This window comes from Dermacentor andersoni, chromosome 1, assembly GCF_023375885.2.
Source record: "Dermacentor andersoni chromosome 1, qqDerAnde1_hic_scaffold, whole genome shotgun sequence".
NCBI lineage: Eukaryota > Metazoa > Arthropoda > Arachnida > Ixodida > Ixodidae > Dermacentor > Dermacentor andersoni.
In genome coordinates, this window is record NC_092814.1 from 222,589,404 (window position 1) to 222,610,719 (window position 21,316).

The 21,316-nt window shown below is 45.0% G+C and overlaps 1 protein-coding gene across 3 annotated transcripts in view; it reads left to right on the forward strand.

The window, feature by feature from the left end:
- Positions 1-21,316, forward strand: part of poe (E3 ubiquitin-protein ligase-like protein poe) — a 590,397-nt gene that overhangs the window by 495,915 nt on the left and 73,166 nt on the right. For all 3 annotated transcript variants that reach the window (XM_055063706.1, XM_055063707.1, XM_055063708.1), the window contains 4 exons: positions 2,927-3,217; positions 8,370-8,663; positions 12,497-12,720; positions 14,638-14,787. In XM_055063706.1, the coding sequence (XP_054919681.1) occupies positions 2,927-3,217; positions 8,370-8,663; positions 12,497-12,720; positions 14,638-14,787 (959 nt within the window). The remainder of the gene's footprint in view (positions 1-2,926; positions 3,218-8,369; positions 8,664-12,496; positions 12,721-14,637; positions 14,788-21,316) is intronic.

Genomic DNA, 21,316 nt, shown 5'->3' on the forward strand with positions numbered 1-21,316 from the left:
ACCAGCTTCTCACCTTGAGCATTGTAGAAGCGCCTTTCCTCCTTAACAGCTCCTGTGGTGTTACTCACGTCATGTGCCTCTAAAACAAAACCACCACTTGTCACAACTGTTGTCGCAAGGCAGCTAATATGCTGACGTGTGGAACAAGATGCAAGAACTGAAGAAAAAGCATAAAGCATTCCGGAATAGTTCTCCACAATGGTTCCTGTTGCAGAATTTCTGAGTTATGAATGTAACACTAAATAATTGGCTGCTTTATTATGGTGTTGCGATTTCAACTTTAACTTCAAGGGGTGTACGGTAGCGCGATTAAAAGATGGGACAGAAGAAGACACACAGGGACACACACAGCGCTAACTTCCAAGAATGTTTATTATCGAAAACCAGGTCGTACTTATACACTCAGCTAACATGAGTCACAGCCACATGAACAGATAAACAATGAATCAGAGCGAAACATTTTTGTAAGTGATATGTTAAGCCATGCGCAAAAATTTCAGTTCTCTTTCAGAGAGAGCCAATGATGGGTGAACGAAGGGAGGGAGGGGGGAGGAGGGCATTCTACTCTAGCAGCTGCTGCATATGGCGCAACCACGCGGGCCCTATCTTGAAAGCGATCTGTGATGAGTACAGAGTATATGTGCACCACGGGCTCATAGCTTTGTGGGCACTATGTTCAGAGTGCTTAGTTCATGTTGAAGCGAGAGGCAGCACAAAGGTCAATTTGCTCGCTGCTTCTGCTGCGTTTCCTCACTCCAGCATTTTGACAGCAAGTTTCCACGGTCATAGAGAGAGATATGTTCATGTTTGCTTGTACGTGCATGCATGCTTGTTAATTTAGTTAGTAAGCTAATGCTTAACAATTTATACAGCCGACAAAACTACTATCCTTACTTCGTATAGATGTCTACTAATTTGTTATCGCAATTGATGCTTCACCTTTCGCGCGAAACTGCAACTTCTTTGCGTGCTCGATCACGAATGTTGGCACTGGAAAATCGTACATTGAACATACATAGAACCTCGCTCAACGATGTTCTACTGTATTATGTGTTCAGCATTATATGCTTTACCAAAGTAATAAGTAATGACATTGCAGGCAATGCGTCTTACATAGAGGCATTTGTGCGTGTGACCTTGACTCTCTGGCTGGAAGTGGAGTGCCCTCAAGAGGAAAGGCGCGCGGACTTCTGTTTTAAATTTCAGCTGTTTTCGTGCCGGGCATCCACATGATGCTTTGCAGACACGGTTGCCACTGTGGGATCTACATGACGTGCTTGTCCGTTTGCAATTTCCAAATTTGGTGAGGGGTTCTTTAATTGCTTTGTTATGGTTGTACACTAGTGTTGATTGCGACACTCCATACTTGCGGCAATTCAGGGCTTGTGTGTATTTTGCAGCCAAGCGCTTCCAAATCAGCTTGTGTTTGACGCCATTGAACAATGATTGTTTGCTTGGGGAGATGAATCAGAATGAGGATTTCCAGAATTAACAAAAGTTGAATTACAAGCCTATACTCTATAATGCATACATGTGACTGTTAGGCAATGGTAAACAAAGCTGACCAGTGAAGGATGCCGAGACCATGTTAAGCAGGTGCTTTTCTGGGGGCAGTCAGGAAGAAAAAGTGGTCATGCACTCGGGTCTGTCTTTTTAGTTGACTTCATAAGAGCATCTGCTAGAAATATGTTGCCAGAAATGCCCGCCCAGCTAAAGACTGGTCTGGACAGTTTTTTTTTTCTCCTAATGCAAAAAATACTTCACCTCATACAAGATACTTTGCCATAGGTAAGTTCCTGCCTCACCTTGTTTTGGGCCTCTTCAACAAACATTAATAGGGAACTCGGTTCAGCCAGCATGGCAGTTCAGCCATCATGGAAATTATGGGCACTACATTTATGTGCCTAAACTTCATCCTTCTGGTTTCGAATGGCTTTGTGACTTTGCAAATTGATCATTTTTAACAGAATACAGTCAAGCTCCTCTAGAAAGAAATAACCTGTATAACAAAGGAATAATTCAGTCCCGGTTCTATTGTGGGCTGTGTGGTGTACAACGTTTAAAATGAATTGACCTGTATAATGAATGATTTTGGAGGCCCCAAGTACTTCGTTATAAAGGCATTAGACTTTATTGAGTTGTAAATGCAACAATTTGCAATGATTATGCATGTGCGTAGAGACATTTGCTTGCTTTGTATAGAGCACTATGAGGGCTTGGAAACTTAGAAAAATAAACCCTTAGAAAGGTTGTTGCAAGAATATCTGTAGCACAAGCATGAACATTAAACAAATCCATGTACTAACTATCATTTCCATGATAGCTGAACAATCGCAGCACCAGAGTTCTCTCCAGTAAGCTTTACAGAAAACTTCATGGTGGGATAAAACTAGGGCGCTGGATCAAAAGAGCCTGATGCTCCAAAGTGGTGATTTTGCTGCTCTCAGAGCTGCTCCAAAGCACTACAGACCATTTGCACCTCTGAACTGTGTTGCTGCATTGAATGTTGAATGTACTGTTTGTTTTTGTTTGTTTTTCTCTATGGAGAATTTTTTATTTTGAAGTTTTAGTTAGTTCATATTGTGTATTTTGAGGAGAGTGCTATGTTAACATTGCTGTATTGTTGCCTTGTGCTGCCTTTGTTATAAGAGGTAGGGGGGCTAGTCAAGCTGCCATAATGCAGCTTTTATCCTGCTGTCCTTTCCCACTTACTATGTACATTCTGGCATGTACCAATGTGGTGTAAATAAATCAACTCATCTTGTGAATAGGCTCCACTCTGTATATGTGTTGCTGGTCTGCATTAGACTAGTATCTTTTTACTAAAAATGCGATATCTGTATGGTGTGTACACCATTTATTAATTTTGAGGTTTCGCGTGGCAAAACCACGATCTAATTATGAGGCATGTACACCATTTATACAGGAAGTATACCGCAAGGTCTGGTGTCCTGAGAATGGCGAGTCTGAGGCAATGCGAGTGGTGTACCGCATGCGGGGGCTGTTGGGAGATGCAACAGAAGAATTCGTGGAATCTCTGGAGGCAAAGGCTGGTGGTCCCCAGGTGGACGAGGAGCAGGTGTACCGACTGGCACGTGTCATGGGCACATGTGGAGGCCTTGAGGCCATGCTCGAGCGCCTCGCTGCCATCGATGACCTGGCACGTGGACGACCACTGCTCACTGTCCTTCTCAAGCTATTTGGCCTCTGTGTAAAGGTCCGTATCTGTTTTTGCTTGGAACTTGGGGCAGTGATGACCAACCACTATTGCCATGTTGACATGGTTTTTCGCCATGAATGAGCTCACCTAGCAAAAGAGATTGTGAAAGCCAGGAAATAGTTATGGTGGTGTTAGCTCAATCTGCCATTCTATAACACGTACTGTTTGCGCATTATATCTTTTCTCTAAACTGTGGCATCACCAATAATGAATGTTTTCTTGTGCTGAAACTGCCTAACTTGGCAGGCCTTGGTCTCAGGTCTAAAAATGATGCAGGTGTGCTTCTGTTTGTAAAATAAGACATATTTACAATAATACTATTTACAGCAAGGCACGTTTACATAAGAATGAATTTGCAAACAGTTGGTCTCATTATACCAGAGTTGTTCTCTGCAGTGCCACTGGGGCGTTCTCCTGCCCGCAGCTGCTGGCCTGTCTGTCAAGCCCTTCAATCCAAAATGTCAATCAAAAATGTCAATCCAAAATGCCACGCCATTTTGGATTTGCGTGAGAGCACATAAGGGGTGTAGCCTCTTAAAATGCCATGTGATGGTACAGAGGGCATTTTCAGGACGAGCCATAGTGACCAATGTAATATTCCCATTTTCCAGTGCCCAGTGGCATATAACAGGGCTTAAAATAGTGTTAATATTGAAGTTTTGACAGTTCTACAATATAAAATGATGTTTTCTCTCCTGCTTCTTATTCTGCATATATTTGTTTTATATTGAGCTTACCCAAGTGGCTCAAAAACACTTGTGTTGCTGTTTTGTCAGTCCTAGAACGGAAGTACCAAAAGAAATAAAAAACAAGGATGCAACCAAAAGATACTTGCAATGCAAGTAGCTAGCAAATAGGTCATGCACTAATGTTATAGAGAGAAGCAATAAATTAAAATCAATGCTTACATGTACTTGCAAATTATTCTTGGAAACAGTGGTGATGCTCGCAGCGCCTCTAATTCGACGCAGCCAACGCGGCAGATGTGCCCACATGATCCTTCATGCCACATCACACCAATAGCAGTGCCAGTCTTTCCACCGGTGGCATTCACCCCCCAATACAAGGGCAAAATGCAGTAACAAGAATACCTTTCAGTTATACAACTTGGTTGTGCAAGAAAAAGTTATAATTGTAGTTAAATTGAGATATCACTCAATAAACATGGCATTAGCAACCACTAAACAGCATTATAAGCTAATACAGTTGAACCTTGATATAACAACATATTCTATATAAAGAAATATATCTAAAATTTACTAGGTCATGCTTTAATTTAACGGAGTATTCTCCTGCTATAAAGAAATAAAAAATATGGGATCCGACATGGTATCGGTGCAAAGCAAGTTTTTGTTTGCACATGCCTTAAATTATATTCTTGTAACAAAAATGTCAAATACAGTCTCCAACTTATTTTTCAGGCGCCAAATTTTTCGGACCTGTGCAATTATTCAGACTTCTCTGTGGCAGCAATCTATAACAGGAATAACTGAAATTTTAGACATTGCACAATGTTTAGGGCATGAACTGTGCATGCGTGCAATGCCACAAACATGGCAGCCATGAACAAAGTGTGCCTCCAATTTGACTAGCCATGAAACCGCAACTTAGGTTGCTGACTCTCTGCAAAGCGCGCCAGTTAGGCATAAGCAGCACGAGCGGGGGAGTGGCTGGTGACAAGCCGCCACAGAAAGCTTGCCATCAGTATGTTCCCACTCGTAGCCTTGATGGCGATCGAGCATGAGATCAGATGCCTGGGCTAGATCGTGTTGGAAAAGCCTGGCCACGGTGGCTTGGCTTGGTTGGATAGCAGTCGACACCGGACACATGAGCGTCTACGGGCAATGACACTATTGGCTTTGGGCCAAGGCAGCATGCTTGCAACAGAGTTGAGATGATTGATCCTAATTGAGTATTCAAAGCCAGCCATCTGAGCATAACAGTTTTCAGGCATTCAAAAATCTAATAATGCTGCTACTTTCTGCATCGTAATTAATTCCGGACAATTTAACTTCAAAAACTAAAACTTTGCAAGAGTGCAATTGTCACACTTTTAGCACATGCCCATGAGTGACGTGGCATTGATGCAGCCGAGCAAGTGCATATGAACGGTGATAGATAAAAAGAAGGGGGAGAGATAACTGGGGGGCGCAGCACAGTGGGGTCTGGCTCAGTGAGCATAATGAGCCGCCGCGGGGTAAAAAGTGAGTGCAAGCGACGCTGCCAACCGCGCCCCGTTTCTTTTTCCAATGTACTTTCGAAGTCGATATTTTGAGATATCCAGAGTCCTGTGCAAAAGCTCTTCAAGATAAGAGGTACATGGGATGAAACCATGGCCAGAAAAAATTGTCAACTTTACCAATATTTAAAGATATCAGAATTCAAGTTAATGAGGGTTTACTGGATTGCATTTCTGCCTCAATGCAACATGATCGCAGATGTTAGTAATACTGTTGCAGAGATTATTCCAGTAACTGATTCCATGTGGCAGCACAGACATATTGAATGCTTCGCTTAAGAAAAAAAAACGCACAGCACTCTGTTGGTTATGCAGCCAGCATGATGTACGATGAGGCTGTGCTAGTGGCAATGTATTCCATATTTACTGCAAAATATTTTATCAAGTAAACAAACAAGAACTGTCTTCCCTCATAATTACACGGATGAAAGTGCAAATAAGGACTTAAAGGAACACTAAAGGCAAATACTAAGTCGACGGGGACAGTTTAAAGACCATTCCAGAAACCTCATCATGCTTGTTTCGGTCCAAGGAAAGACTTAGTTCACAATAAAATTGCATCTGAATAGTCTGAATACCTTTTTCGAAATTCAAATCTCCCGCCACACAACTGGGGGGAGTGGTGACGTTGCATACACCATCACCACCCTTTGCTGCCGTCGGTGAATAAAACAGCGCCCGACAGACGGCGGTACTGAGCCAAGACACAGCAGTGAATTCGCCGCTGCAGGTGTTGTTTGGTCAAGTGGCGTAGATCATTCAGCTATCCCGCGACATCACGTGGAAGTTGAATTCTTTCCAAGGTGGACGACTGGGCGTGTTGGTATAGCATATTTGAGGTTGGATTGCGCAACATTTTGACGAGACACACAGAAGAGAAACACACACCACAGAGCGCTTTGCTACTTGCAGTTTGTGCGAGTCTCGGGAGCCAGCAAAACCAACGCAGCACTACGCGATAACAAAACTAGTGAAACGCGAAAGTGTGGGCGAAGCGGAGTCGAGCAAAAATGAAACCTTTCGACCACCCGTGCCATTGCCAAGGGTGATTTCAGTGAGTTATATTTTCTAAAAAATTAAATAGAATTGTACAAGTAGCACTTTATTTCGTCTTATAATACAATACAAGGATGTTTTTTGCAACGAATGGTTGAGTATTAGTGACAGAATTTAACTGAGGAGTGCTTTCGTCATCGGGCAAGTGCTTGAATGTCCCAGGGGAGTCTCTAATCATGTCCTGCATTTACCTAAATTTCTCGATTATTAAGGCTTTTCTTTTTTTTTTCGCCAAAATTTTTTTTTTGCCATATGCAACCGCCCAGGGTCGATTTTTTTATTGCGGATTCTAATTCTTCTTAGGGACTTATTTCGAAAAAAATTCACCGTAATTTTTCTAGGGTGGCCGCAAAGTAAGAAAAAAATATTTTGCATTGGTATATATGTACTTTTCATTCATGAATAACAACAATAAAAAAGGAAATAAACTTATAAGAATTGAAAATTTGAGGCATTGTTATAGTTCAAGGCTTTGAAAATGCGCACACGAGAATATTTTGCGAGATTCAAATGTTCTTGCTCTTACACTAATATGTACACCCATAGCGTAATCGAACTGCGTAGGTGCGCGCACTCAAGAAAACTGTGTGGTTGTGTGCCCGTCAAAATAGCAAAACGTGCGACAAACTTCCGCTAATCTTCATCTTATCTCCAACCAGAGGCAATTAGTTTTCGTGAGTCTCAAAAAAAAAAAAAAAGAAAAGCAACGGAAACACATGCATGGCGGCATCCTTCCTATGTGCACTCCCTTGAGCACTAAACAAGCGAGAAACAAGCAGTCGCCCTTTGAGCAATTAGTAACGAGATAGCCATCAGTTTTGCAAGCGCAAGAAGCCGAAACCGCTTGCAAAAGAAAGCCCAAACCGCCACCCACCCACACGCGCGCCAATGTGCGAGCGGTACTATATAGACGGACGGGAGAGAGCTAGCGCTAAAAAAAACCATGCAACGAAAACTGAGAGAGGGAGGCGTGCGAAAAAAATTCCCTGTATTCCCCCTTGGTGTCAGCACATGACACAAAAAACAAGTTCGGAAATTGGCGTGCTTTTTAAACGTACAGACGGTGCCATAAATATACGGCATCAACCATTTTTGGCTTCGCTCACGGCGCCATATATTTACGCCATTTACCCTCAAAGGGTTAATGTTAGTCACACTAGAGTGTTGATAATCCATGGCGATGAAACATTCTGTGCAGTTCCATCGAGGTAGATAGTGAAGCATCTTTAGAATTGATAGAATAATAATGCAGGTCACTGCATATTTGGTTGTTATGCAGACATTCACAGACTATGAATGTAACCTACTATGTGCAAATTAACCATCGTAGGATTTGGAGACGATCTCACCGCTGCCACCAATGTAAGATTTGGAGTCGGGCTTGTAGGACGATCGGAGGAACTTGGGGCGACAGGACTAGGCGAGCAGGATTTATTTACATATTAACATTTTGAACATGAGGATACATTTACACAGTCTATGCGTGACTCCCAAATGGTGCCTGCAAGACAAAGCATACAGCAAACGAGCACACAGCTCACGAGTACATTGACGAGCACGACAACGAGCACACCCTAGCAGCCGACAATGGCTGCTTATAAGCACTCCGCTCGACGTCATCGTTCAACGTCATTGAAGATGGCCCGCCCTTTTTTTTGGAGGGGGAGGGTTCACATACACGTGCCGCTCGGGTTTCAGTGCCACACAGGTTTCAGTGCTCTCTCGAGGGCCGACGACCTTTGCAGTGCATGGTATAATGGACATAAACTTTATACAAGCATCATGCCATGCCATGCACTGCAGCAGTCTGTTCAGTCAAAAAATTCACGGGCCTGGCTTCACTGTTTTTTCCAGGTTCGAAGCAACCGTCTGCATCTTCTGGAGTCATCGTTGCATGCAGTTGCACGTCTCCTGGGAGCACTGAGGCTACTGTTGGGGGCACAGGAGGCCGCGCTTGCAGAACAGTTGCTGGCAACACTGGAGGCTGTGCTGGCTGAAGGAGCTGCCCATGTGCCTCCTCGGCTTCCTGAAGGCGTTACACGGGATGACATCACATTCCTTCTGGCCCAAGTGGGCACTGGCCGGCCCAGTCCCCGTCTGCTGCAACTGCTCATGCGTGTTGTGCCCTTCTTAACCCTAACTGACGAGGTGCGTCCCCTTATCTCCATCACAGATGAAAGCCAATTTGTATGCTACTATATTTTCACTTTGCTGGCCCAGGATAAGATATAGTCAGTGAACTTAACCTCTTCTGGCCTGTTTCGCAATTTTGCCACATTCCGAGTCTGAGCTCATAAATTCAAATAGGATTCTTGTTGGGTCTCAAACATGCCCTTGGGACAAAAAAACTACAATGCAGTGGTGCAGACAATTACAAGGGCATTTTTTGCACCTTTCATACACCAATGTGAGCTGTCCGAATCGTTACCAATAGAATATGCCGATGGCCACTGTCAAATCGAGGAAGGCCGACTCACAACGACAAGATAGCAAGCGAATGTGTTCGCCCCCATGCTGGACACCAACTCCTTATGTTCGTCTGTACAGTCATGCAAATGGTGTCGCATTCGAACGATAGAATTCATCCATTCCAGTGTCCAGTGGGGGTATTCTGTAAGAGTCCACCTAGTGAACCATCCATTTCGGCCACTGCTGATTGGCTAGGGCCGCTAGTCTCCTCGCTCGTACAGCTGCATCCAATCAGCAGTGGCCGAAGTGGACAATCCACTCGGTGGACTCTTACAGAATACCCCCCCTGCTCCCAAGCCTTTAGCAGGATGGTCCCGCAAACAGTGGACGAGCATGCGAAACGTCCATGCAGCTCACCGACCCCAAGCAAGAGAGGAAGAGCCTACTCCCTTTCGTGCCCCAGTAACCCCTTCGTTAGGTGGCATTAGCAGTGCAACACTTGCACTATCTCTCATAATATGTTGCAACAACACTGGCCGCCGCTAGCGCTCAGCTACACAGAGAAGCTGGATTACAGGATATGCGAGAGCCTTGCGGGGAAAATATCAGGGGACGCGTGAGGGTCTAGCATCCCCGCAACTATATGTTTGCCCCCATGCTGGACATCAACACCTAATCGTTCACGTGTACATTCACACAAACGGTGGTGCAGTCGAACGATCATGTTCGTCTATCTCGGTACCTCGCTCCGAAGCCTTTCTCGGGACAGTCCCGCAAAGTGTGCCGATGTCCGCACACACCACCGACCCCAAGCCAAAGAGGAAGAGGCTACTCCCTTTTGTGCCCAAGTAACCCTGCCGTTAGGTGGCGTTATCAGTGCAACACTCGTGCCATCTCTCGTGCCGTTCTGCAACTGCACCAACCGTCGGCGGCACTTAGCTACATGGTGAAGCTGGATTACAGGAGATGAGAGTGCCATGCAGGGAAAACATGAGGGGGCGCAAAAGAGTTCAGCGTCCCCACACACTCCAGCGAGACAAATCCTGCTTTTGATATTATGTCAGGTTTTCCAGCAAAAATGCATCGGTTTGTCTCGGACTGTGTAAACAACACTTCGCTCGTATTGCTTCCAAACGAGGGTGAACACTCTCAAGATATTTGTGTGACTGCATTCGTTCCCAAACCTAGATGTTACACTCCCAGGGCTAGGTCTAGTAAACATAAATACCAGGGGTGTGTAAATACCGAATAGTATATTCGAATCGATTATAGTATTTAATCAAATTTTTTTTAGTATCTAAAATTTTTTTACAATATTTAATGCTTACAAATGTCGGGCAAAAATTTTTGGCAAACAAGACTGTAGCAAGATATCAGCAACTTTGAAACATAGATATCAATATATACAGTAAGGTCAACTATTATTAAAGGGAACACCAAATTAGTATGCCAGCATTGATTACAGCTCAGTTCTAGTATATGAAGGCCTCGAAAATTATTTATCAATAGAATTTCTGTTGAACAGGCTTTTTTTCAAGTGCCTTTTTCTTCTTCTATGAAACTAACGAATTAGTGACCTTCATTTGCACTAAATACCAATGAGGTTCTCAGTTTAATAGTGGACCTGTGTTTTGCAGTAATCATTTATTTATGACAAAAAGTTCTGCTTTCCAGTTTTTCTCCAATATACATACAGAAAGGCTGACCCAACTTTCGGGCAGGTGGGTTATCATAAGGCCAATCCATGTGAAAGACAAAATGACCGCATATCACGTGACTCGATCACTGCTCCACAAGTAGCAGCGCCAAAGGTAAAGGACAGGCACCTTCCACGCGATTTCAGTGTCAGGTTCGATGCATGATTTGCCACCTGTCGAAGATTCTGAAATCTGGAGGGTCACAAGTATGTGCACCCCCCCCCCCCCCTCAATTCCCGCTCATTCACCAGTCATCTGCATGCAACCCCGAGTCATGACAATTTCGCGCCTGCTGTGTAAATCCAAAGCTAGTCTTGAGACGGGTTGCTCGTAGCTACAACAAGACACCAATGTCCATCTACGAATTGTGTCAGGAACAAGAGGCTGCCGTACAGTGTGGCACAAAGATGGCGGCTGTGAACAACTTCCATACACCCACTTTCATTTGTGAGGCGGTTTGTCGGCTTTCGGAGAGTTGCGCAGCAGCTGCGACTACATCTGTGTCGATTCAGCGCTAAACCATAACTTTAGTCGCAGACACCTTATGAAACAGTGCCAATGAGGTCTAATGGTCTAGGAAGTGTTCACTGCAAATTCGCAGCTGGCCAATGTAATAATGGGCTGCAAGTCGTCGCGGAATGCTTGCCGCTAACATGTTCATACGGGTGACTCATCAGCTGTGTTTGGTCCCGAGATCACGCGTGCAGGTTAGATAGACAGCTGTTGAAGCAGCATGATCGTTTCCGCGTATTCAACTCGATCCACGTGCCTATCGGCGGTTAATCGGCCAGATCTTCGCACATGCTTTCGCATTTTATGAAATCTACACTGTAATTGTTGCCATTCCCTGTGTCCACGTCGTGTTACCATTTCAAATGGTCCTGTCGACCCAGACTAACCTTCTACTGACACTGGCAGCCCCGGCCGTCACAGTGGCGTTGGGGCATTCTGTGCGCGATCCCGCATCAGGCTGATGTTGGGAAGTGCTTGCACTGACAAAGTTCGCTTTTGCGTCAGGTGGGGCAGCACATTCGCGGCGCGCTTGGTGCTCCTTTTGCATCAAAAACAAAGTGAAATGCTCGCTTGGCCAGCATCGAGCACAAGGAGCTCCGTGGCGCATGCAACACGTAGCACTGCGCGGGTCTCCATGTCGAATATTAAAAAAATCGAATGTTAGTTGAGTCACAAGTCAAATTATTTTAATGTTCACTGTTCGATTCGGTGATATTCGAGACTCGCACATCCCTGATAAGTACCCAAGATAGTGGCTGGATAGATAGCCATCACCGTTGCACAATTCACTGTGCAACACACGCATCAGTGGAGGTTATGTGTTCGGCTCCCGTTAGCAGCAAGTTATCTTTTCGTCCACTTTCATGTTCCTTCATTATTTTCTACATTACAATTTCAACCACAGCTAAGTTCCCCTATGCTTGCCTTGTTTTCTCGGCTTCATTGTCTGTTGGCTTTATATTGTCACGATTAACAAAACGGACCTCGCACGGGTGTCTGCGTCTAACAGCAGCCGGGCGCCTGCAATAACAGCCTGCTACTATGCTTCATTGACATCACTTCTGGCAGCTTTCCTATATCTGATCTCATCCTCTCCTCTTTGCTCGAGGGTGACATTCTGTCGACATAATAGCATTTTCCTACTATTAACCACTAGTTGTAGCTTACATTGGCTAAATCAGAACATGCAGATCAGAAAGGAGCTTGTTCCTATTTCTTATGTTTTTTTTGAGAAGTTCTTGTTCTATTCCTAGCCAAAATTCTATGGTTTCGATGGCTCTTTCCTCCATCCCTTCCTCCCCTTCCTTTTTTTGAAAATAATAAGCAGCTGCTTTGAATGACTTTGTAAAATGATATTTTCAGGCCAAGATGGATGTCCTTATCAACCACTTCAAGCGGCAGCTCAATTTCATTCGCTTTGATGTGGAGCACACACCAGAGGACGATGTTCAGCTAGAGTGTTTCTGCAACCTGAGTGCTGGCATTGAACGCAACGACAACGGCAATCGACTCAAAGACCTCCTTGTTGCCCGTGGCATCGTAGAGGGTGCCATTCAGTACCTGCTCGTGTATGCACCACCTGCCAAGTAAGCACCAATCCTTCTTCTTCTTCTTCTTCTTCTTCTTCTTCTTCTTCTTCTTCTTCTTCTCTTTTTTTGCCATCTCGCTTCTGACATCGTAATTAGCTTTAAATGATGTTTTAGATTCCCCCCTCTGACCAGTTTTCTTTTTTCCCTCTACTTGTGCTCGTAAATCATTGGCAAAATTAAAACTACTCCAGGCTCTTCGCTCAATCGCTAGTTCGTGATTGAGCACCTGTCAACAAAGTGATCGCTTTCCTACAGGAGAGCCATGCAGGCAAGCATGTTGCAGTAAATTTTTCAGAGATAAGAGAGAAGATAGAAATCAGTTTTTAGACGCTCGTAACTCGAAATTACTGGTGCGACAATGCCAAATGTGAAGTTCACAAGTGCAGATGTGACCATGCAGCAGTAAACTAGGTGAATTGGAAATACAGTAGACTTTCATTCATTTGACTCTAGTTAATGGGATTTTTTATTCAATTCGATCCTGGCCAAAGGTCCCGGCTGGCATCCATGCATTTCTGTGGGCCCAAACTTTCGTTATCTCCATCATAAAATTGGCCTTTGCCAGATAATTCGAACTTAGCCAGTCAGCACACACATCTCTGACCCCAATGGGGACACCAATAGTGACCCCTTCAGTGGCATTGTCTGCATGGGTGGAGCTTAGGGGACATGAATGCATTGAACGCATATCAAAAAATCTTCCATAGAAAATACTTATTTCTGACCTGCCCTAAAAAGATTTTCAAACAATAGCCATCGCTCACAATGTATGATTACGGTATTTACCAGATTCTAATGCATGTCTTCATTATTTCAAGTAAATTGGGCCGAAGCATGCCTGCACAGGAAATTGGATACAAAACTAAAAACTGCCTTCACGGCGTTTATATGCTTTACCGCATAACACAACTGTACTGCGGGCATGCCGACTTCAAAAACCGTGCGCCAAAGATGACTTTACAAAACCGCCCGCCATTGCAACACAGATCTTAGATAAAAAATCAGATGCGCATTAAATCTGTACATTGTTTAAGAGCTTAAATGTAATTTCTAGGTTAGTTTACGACTTTGTACACTTAGAAAATGAGCAGTGATTAATTCGGGGGTGTGTTAGACTCTGGGAAATACTGCCGAATGAATCGGCGATGTGTTTTCACATTTTCTATGCATTTTGTTTAATTCGACCCGTTGGATAATTCAGTCAGTTTTGTCAGTCATATTAGGGTCAAATTAACGGAAGTCGACTTAATCCTAAACCACCACGGTGGCGGCTACTGTAGAGCAAAGCAAAAAAATAAGTTCTGGAAGGGTTGGCAGAACAGTAAGAAATTTTTTTAGAAGTAGCAGGTGGTTGCAGCACCTCCGGAGCAGTGCTAGGCAGTGCTTTATTCTGAAACAGCAAATTTTTTCAAACGTTTGGTCACCGTCATATGTGTACGGCAATGACTCTCATAGGGTTAATCCAGCAGTCTTCACAAATATTGACAGTTGTCTGTGTGCAATCAGCCACAGCAGGGAAGCATATTCTGCTGAGTTTACAAAACTTCACCTAGTTCAAAAGCTGATATAGTAACGTCAGCATAAACTGAAGCATAAACAAGAAAAATTGCAACAGAACACCTGTTACACATAATTACATAGAAGTACAACCTGTAATCACTCCGTAACCAGCTTCTAAGCATGGCATAGTCCCAGACGAATGTTTTGGAGCCTAAATTAAGCCACAGTTGCATATGCAGGTTAACTTGGAATCGCAACAATAGACTGGTTTTGTTTTCTACTTGTTCGCATTTGAATTTATGCTGATAGTGCTTGTCACTGCATAACATTGAAGTGCCTTGTGTTTGTTTGAACTTCAAGCTGATATACCCATCACCATGTCAATGTATTGTGTGTTTTGTTGTGCACTTGTAGGAGTTCTCTGCTGTCAGCCTCAGAAAATTGGAAGGAGTTTACATCCAAGCCAGCACTGAAGTATGTCCTCCGCATCTTGACAGGCCTTAGCAGTGGACATGAGAAAACACAGGTCCTAGTCAGTACAGAATGCATCCCTATCATTCATCGGTATGTACAAGGACATCCTACTCATGACATGCTGAAAAGTTCCCCTCTGTATTTTAACGTAGACTCACTGGTGGGATTACAAAGTCATGTTATTAAAAGAAAGCAACTTTGTTCTTGTAAGCTGCTGTCTGGTTGAACCAAAATTACAGCAGCAGTGGCAGCACCCCATACTTATTTTAGGCCTGGGCTAGGGTTAGCAGATGTCATATATGTTGGTCAAAAATTTAAAGCATGTGCTTATCTTGCCGCCTAGTCTCCGGGCCACTTTTTCTTAATTTCTTAGGAAACAAATCCACCTTGTTTATACACAAATCCTGTCACATCCCCTTGTTGGGCTCTGTGGTAGGCAGCTGGCACCGCTCCCAAAATCAATTCAATCTTTATGGCTTCCCTATTCGCCTAACACTCTGATCACCCTCTCACAAAATGAGGGAGCACCAGTGAATCTCAAATTTTTCACGACGACACATCAGGTCTTGCATGCACACATGCTCCGCCCACACAAGTGTCGCCTAGCAATGGAGGTGCGTCCCGTCCTTCTCTAGGCCTTTTTTCTGCCAGCTACGCATGCGGGAAATGCAAGCTCCGTGCTCGCAGCGATGCCACACTTTCCAGACAGTGCCGTTTACATGCGCTTGCACTTTGGAATAGATCAGGTGTCCACCTCGAGTGAGACACTTGCAGTGTTCATGGCAAGGAATGTGAAAAACAAACAAAAATGGAGACGACATGGAGCTTCCTCTTTGTTGGTAGTTTACTCAGCATCAGCTCTCTTTTGCGTGCGCGACTCATACTATATGGTGCTTCAGTGGTGCGTGCTGGTGAAACTATAGCAACAGCATATACTGAAAGCCAACGGCGACATTTTTGTGGATAGCTCATACGGTCATAACTGATAAACTGATAGGTAGAAGGGCAGAATGGTTAATTTTGGGGCCTTTAACTATAGTGACCTTTCAGAATAACAAGTGATTTGCCGCGGTCCCCTGAAGTTTATTATATGGAGATTTCACTGTACTAGCAGAAGGCAGTGGTGTGGCGGGGAGGGAGAACATGGAAGGCATGTGTGTGCGGTCGGCATTCGGGGAGCCTGCGACAACGAACTGAGCGAGTGAAGTAATCGGTGGAGCAAGCCGCGTGCGGTGCGGTGGGACGAAATGCAGACTGCGTGTGTGTGCGTGCGCCAAGTATTTCCCAAAATAAGGAATGTACTTCACAAGTAGGGGCTCGTCTGACCGGACCTAACATGGCGGTCCAAGAATCGTCTTGGGCCACCCAGCCAGTTGCGCAGCCTCTCCTGCCTTCTTCGATCGTTCAAGGACTGTTGGCTTCGACCTCCAGGACCACAATAGAAAGGGAGGGACTCGCAGCTGATATAGCTCAAATTCTGAGCACCACGCTGCCCAACGACATGGTTAGGCCTGACGAGACAACCGGCATGGCTATGCCCGACGAGACAACTGGCACTAGGCCAGCGCTCAACATCAAAGGTGTGCCCATCCCACTGCCAAAATTCAGTGGCTACCAGGACCGACACTCGCCGCAAGATTTTTGGGAGAAGTACTCGGAGTACTGCGATATTGTGGGCATCCCCCCTGACCGCCGTTTGCAGTTGCTTCCAGCAGTGTTGGAGGAGTCAGCCAAATAATGGTGGCGCTTCTCAGGTGCGCACCCCAACTGGCAGCCCTTCGCGTCTGAATTTACGGCGGAGTTTACCACCATTGAGTACAAGTTTAAACTAAAAGCAGAGCTAGATCAGAGCACTCAGCATCCGGCAGAAACCCTCAAGCACTTCAGTCATGTCATTGCCGAATACTGTGACCGTACAGCGGAGCCTGTTTCAGATGCCGAAAAGGTGGAACGCATGCAGAGATAAATGCATCCAACATTCCAAGACCTAATAGCCAGCACGAGCTTTGCAAACCTGCAAGAAATGGCGAAGGCGGCCAGCCCTATCATGGAACGCGCTTGGCATCGCCTGCGCTACGTGCCACTGCCACCGCCGCGTATTGCATAAGCAGCAGCTGATTTGGCCTTTGTCTATTCATCTCTGCACACCACTGCAACTCCCAACCAAACCCTCCCGGCCCAGCAACGAGAGTGGCAGCTGCAGCCTGTGGCAGTTGCGGCTTCTGAGTGTCCGCGGTCAACAACGCTTCATGCTGGAGCCCTGGAGTGGAACTCCTCACCTGTGCTGTTCGCTCACGTGCAGAACACACGGGGCAACTACACTTGGGCACTGCAACAACTCAGGAGAGCGCCTCAGAACTTTGGGTTTCAAGCGATGCAATGTATCGCGTGATTCGAGCCACCAAACTGCAGTATCACGTATCGGCAGTGTGGTGGTTTTGGCCACATTGCACATCAATGCGCTGCTGCTAGACCACGCAGCCAACCCCACTGTTCTCACTTCATTTCCCTGGGACACCTACAAGCAGATTGCTCAGGAAATGGACGAGCGTAGCCGCTTCTTCGGCTGACGGCTACGCAACGTCCCTGCAAGTGCTTGCAACAGCCGGAAATAAAAACCACCGCTTGAACTGTTGATTGGTAACAGTGTCCTTTATGCACTCATGGACACTGGGACAAGCATGAGCTTAAATGGTCACTGCACTCTGACCCATATGAGCTCGTCAAATTTTAAGAAACACCGAAGCAGCCATGTGCATCGGATGCTGGACACTGACCCCTGTCAGTCTGTAAGACAGCGTTGCAATGCGATAAGCAAGGTCAAGAGCCTCTACAGGCACTTTACAGCTCTCTGCAGGCACTTTTTGCAGATATGCAGGATGTGTGCCACAATACCACTGAGAGTTTCGAGTGTAGTCTAAAGAATCTTCGGTAAAAGCGTCTGCGTCGGCAGGCATTTGGTGTGTTGCGACACCATGTACCCGAGCACATGAGTCTTGGACCCTCCCGCGTGTAGCCGTGCGCAGCTTAGCCGTGCGCAGCTTAGCCGTGTCTGGGGAAAGGGGGATCCTGGGGGTTGAGCCGATGCTGGGTGTTTGGACCTTTAAGGCCCCCCGGCGGAGGCAACACACCTCTTCGGCCTCTGCTTCACATATACGGCACCTCCAGACTGACCCAACTGGAGGAAATCAGCAGTCGCCTTTTCCTGTCCTCTTCAATCTTCGTCTTTCTCTCTAGCCTTTTCATCTTTCCTGTCTTCTTTTCACTTCTTCTTACTTCCGAGTTTCCTGGCGGCAAGGGTTAACCGTGGGTAATATATCCAGTCTTGGCTGTATGCATTAGGTTATAGTGGCGGTGCATAGCTGGCGTGTGCAGGTTGCTCAGAACCTGTAGCCTCCCCTTGTTGAGCTCGGTGTGGGTGGCTACCACTGCCACTGAATTTTGAAACTATGTTATGGCAGAAGCTTTCCCGCGACTTCCAGATCTGCCTCTGAAAAGAGGCTGCACCGACGCTCTTTTTCAATGTACCCACCGAATCGACCTAGACAACTTTCCTCGTTACAACGTCTTGCATATTGAAGGAACACTAAGTATTCGTAAGCTATCTCCTTTTTTAGTGGCGAAATGCCTCATAGAAAAAATTGGCAGACTACAAAGCCTCGAAAATGACCAGCGGAGACCTGTTAATTGAATTGAGGAACAAAGAAGAAGTGCAAAAGCTGTCCTAACTCGCCAGTATTGGTGAAATCAAAGTGACAATTTCTCCCCATCGCTCATTAAACACTTGCAGGGGTGTTATCTCAGAGGAAGATTTTCTCAGCATGAGTTACGAGGAACTCCTCGAGGGGTTCAAAGAACAAAATGTGATCAAAGTTCAAAGAATCACAGTCTGAAGAAACAATGAACTCCTCACCAAACATGTGATTCTTACTTTTGGTGCTAGCATTCTCCCCACCTCTCTCGACACAGGATATCTAAAGATTAATGTCAGACCATACATACCGAACCCAAGGTGGTGTTTCAAGTGCCAGAGGTTTGGCCACGCATCACAATCATGTAGAGGTAAAGAAACAAGCGCGAAATGCTGTGCCAACGATCGCCCATCTAAAAACTGTAATGCTCCCCCACACTGTGTAAACTGCAAAGGGGATCATCCAGCATATTCACGATCATGTCCCTGTTGGAAGAAGGAGAAGGAGGTGATTGCTCTCACAGCAAAAGAGAAGATTTCATTTTTCGAAGCAAGAAAGAGGCTTTCACTCTTACCTCAAATAAGCTATGCCAATGTGGCACGGCAGTGGGCAGCACCACATCGGTCTCAGGGGTCTACAGGGGTCACAGTCAGTGGTCCCGTAGCAACTCCATCCGCCCCCTCGGTGGCAGCACCTAGTGCTGCTTCACCATCATCCAAGACAGCCCTGCAGACAGCTGTTCCGCAGGTCCCAAGACTAAACAGAATGCCAAGGCCCGAGGCGCGTCTCGGCGCTGGCTCTTGATCATCCAGTGCCTCAGAGAAGGCGATGGAGGTCGATACCAAAACCCCGGTGTCATTGACGCCAAAGGAACAGCGCTCTTCTGAACACTCTAAGTAGGACAAGGTCCTTATAACTGCACTGAAAAAGGGACAGGTAACCTGAACGGTTACCGTCCATTAAATGTGTACTGTTCCATATCGCATGTCACCTTTAATTTTTAAGTTCACAAACATCAGTACGTTTTTCATTTTACAACCATGGCTTTCATTGCACACTGGAATTGCAGAGGTCTTGTACACAATATAGGTGACATCAAAGATATTATCAACACTTTTTCGCCAGTTGCAGTGTGTCTTCAAGAAACGAATCTGGGTCCAAAAAATAGTAAAATTCTCAAAGGTTTCACCGTTGTCCGAAGGGACCGCGAACACTCTAGCTGTTTGTCAGGAGGAGTCGCCATAGTCGTTCAGGGCAGCACCCCTACACGAAATGTTCATTTGAATACTTCTTTTGAGGCTGTCACCGTCACCATTCTATCGCATAAAACCATCACCATCTGTTCACTTTACATCCCACCCCATACTCATTTTACTACTAGACAACTGGAAAATCTAATACACAGGTTGCCAGAGCCTTTTGTTTTAGTAGGAGATTTTAATGCTCATTGTACCCTCTGGGGCAGTGATAGAACAGACCAAAGAGGGCAAGTAATTGAAGATTTTATTTTGTCTACCAGCATATGTCTTTTAAACTCGGGTTCACCAATGTATTTTTCGCCAAGCTCACGCAAATTTAGCTGTCTAGATTTAGCATTCTGCTCACCGTCTATCTTTAGTGATTTTAAGTGGGAAGTCCTCGACACTTCATGTGGAAGTGATCATTATCCGGCATTTATCAAGCTATCATCCACATTACCTATCATAAACTCTAAGCCACGTCGCTGGAAAATACATCTTGCCGACTGGCCGGTTTTTATGAAACATGCAAAACTCGAAGAAGTCTTTTCAAATGAACTCAGCGTAAATGAAATTAATAAAAAGTTCACTGCGGTTTTAATTTCAGCAGCAGAAAAGGCAATACCTTAAACATCCAGCCTTGTGCGCAAAAAAATTTTCCCCTGATGGACTCCTGAGGGCACAGAAGCAAAAAAGCTTCAAAATAGGGCCTGGGGTATGTTACCTATACCAACCTTTTATGCTTTAAACAGGCCAAAGCCAAGGCACAATTTATCAGAAGGCAGGCAGAAAAATCATCGTGGAAGAAATACATATCTTCGATAAACAGTTCAGTCACATCTAAACGAATGTGGGAACAGGTTGGAAAGTTTTGGGGAGATTACTCATCTTACACAATACCGTTACTTTCAAGTCCAGACACACAAACAACAATGCAAGAACAAGCAGATATACTTGGCGAACATTTCTGTGATGTATCCAGTTCAGTGAATTATACAAAGGAATTTCTACAGTACAAACAGTCTGCTGAAAAACAGAAGCTGCCCACTACTGGCGCGTCAAATGAACCGTACAATTCCCCCCTCACACAACAAGAAATAAACAGAGTCCTTTCTGCAGGGAAGAACACAGCGCCAGGTAACGGCCGTATTCACTACGCCATGCTAGCTCATCTACCTCAAGCATTTGTAGACGCTCTCCTTAAGTTTTTCAACATAATCTGGGAATCTGGTATAACGCCGGGAGAGTGGAAAAAGGCAATAGTAGTTCCGTTTCTAAAAGCCGGTAAATCCCCAACATCCGCAAGCAGCTACAGACCCATTGCCCTCACAAGGTGTTTGGCAAAATCATATGAAAGCATTATCAATATAAGACTCTCATTTATTTTAGAATCAAGAAACCTCATAGACCCCACCAGTGTGGATATAGAAAGGGTTGTTCAACTACTGACCATCTTGTCCATCTAGAACATGAAATTCGATATGCATTTTTGCACAAACAACGCTGTCTTGCAGTTTTCTTCGATTTAGAAAAGGCCTATGATACCACATGGAGATATGGAAGTTTAAGAGACCTAGCTGACCTTGGCATCCGTGATAAAATGCTGAACTGCCTAGCTGATTTTGTCTAATAGAACATTTCAGGTACGTCTGGGCTCAGTACATTCTGATGCATTTACACAGGAAAATG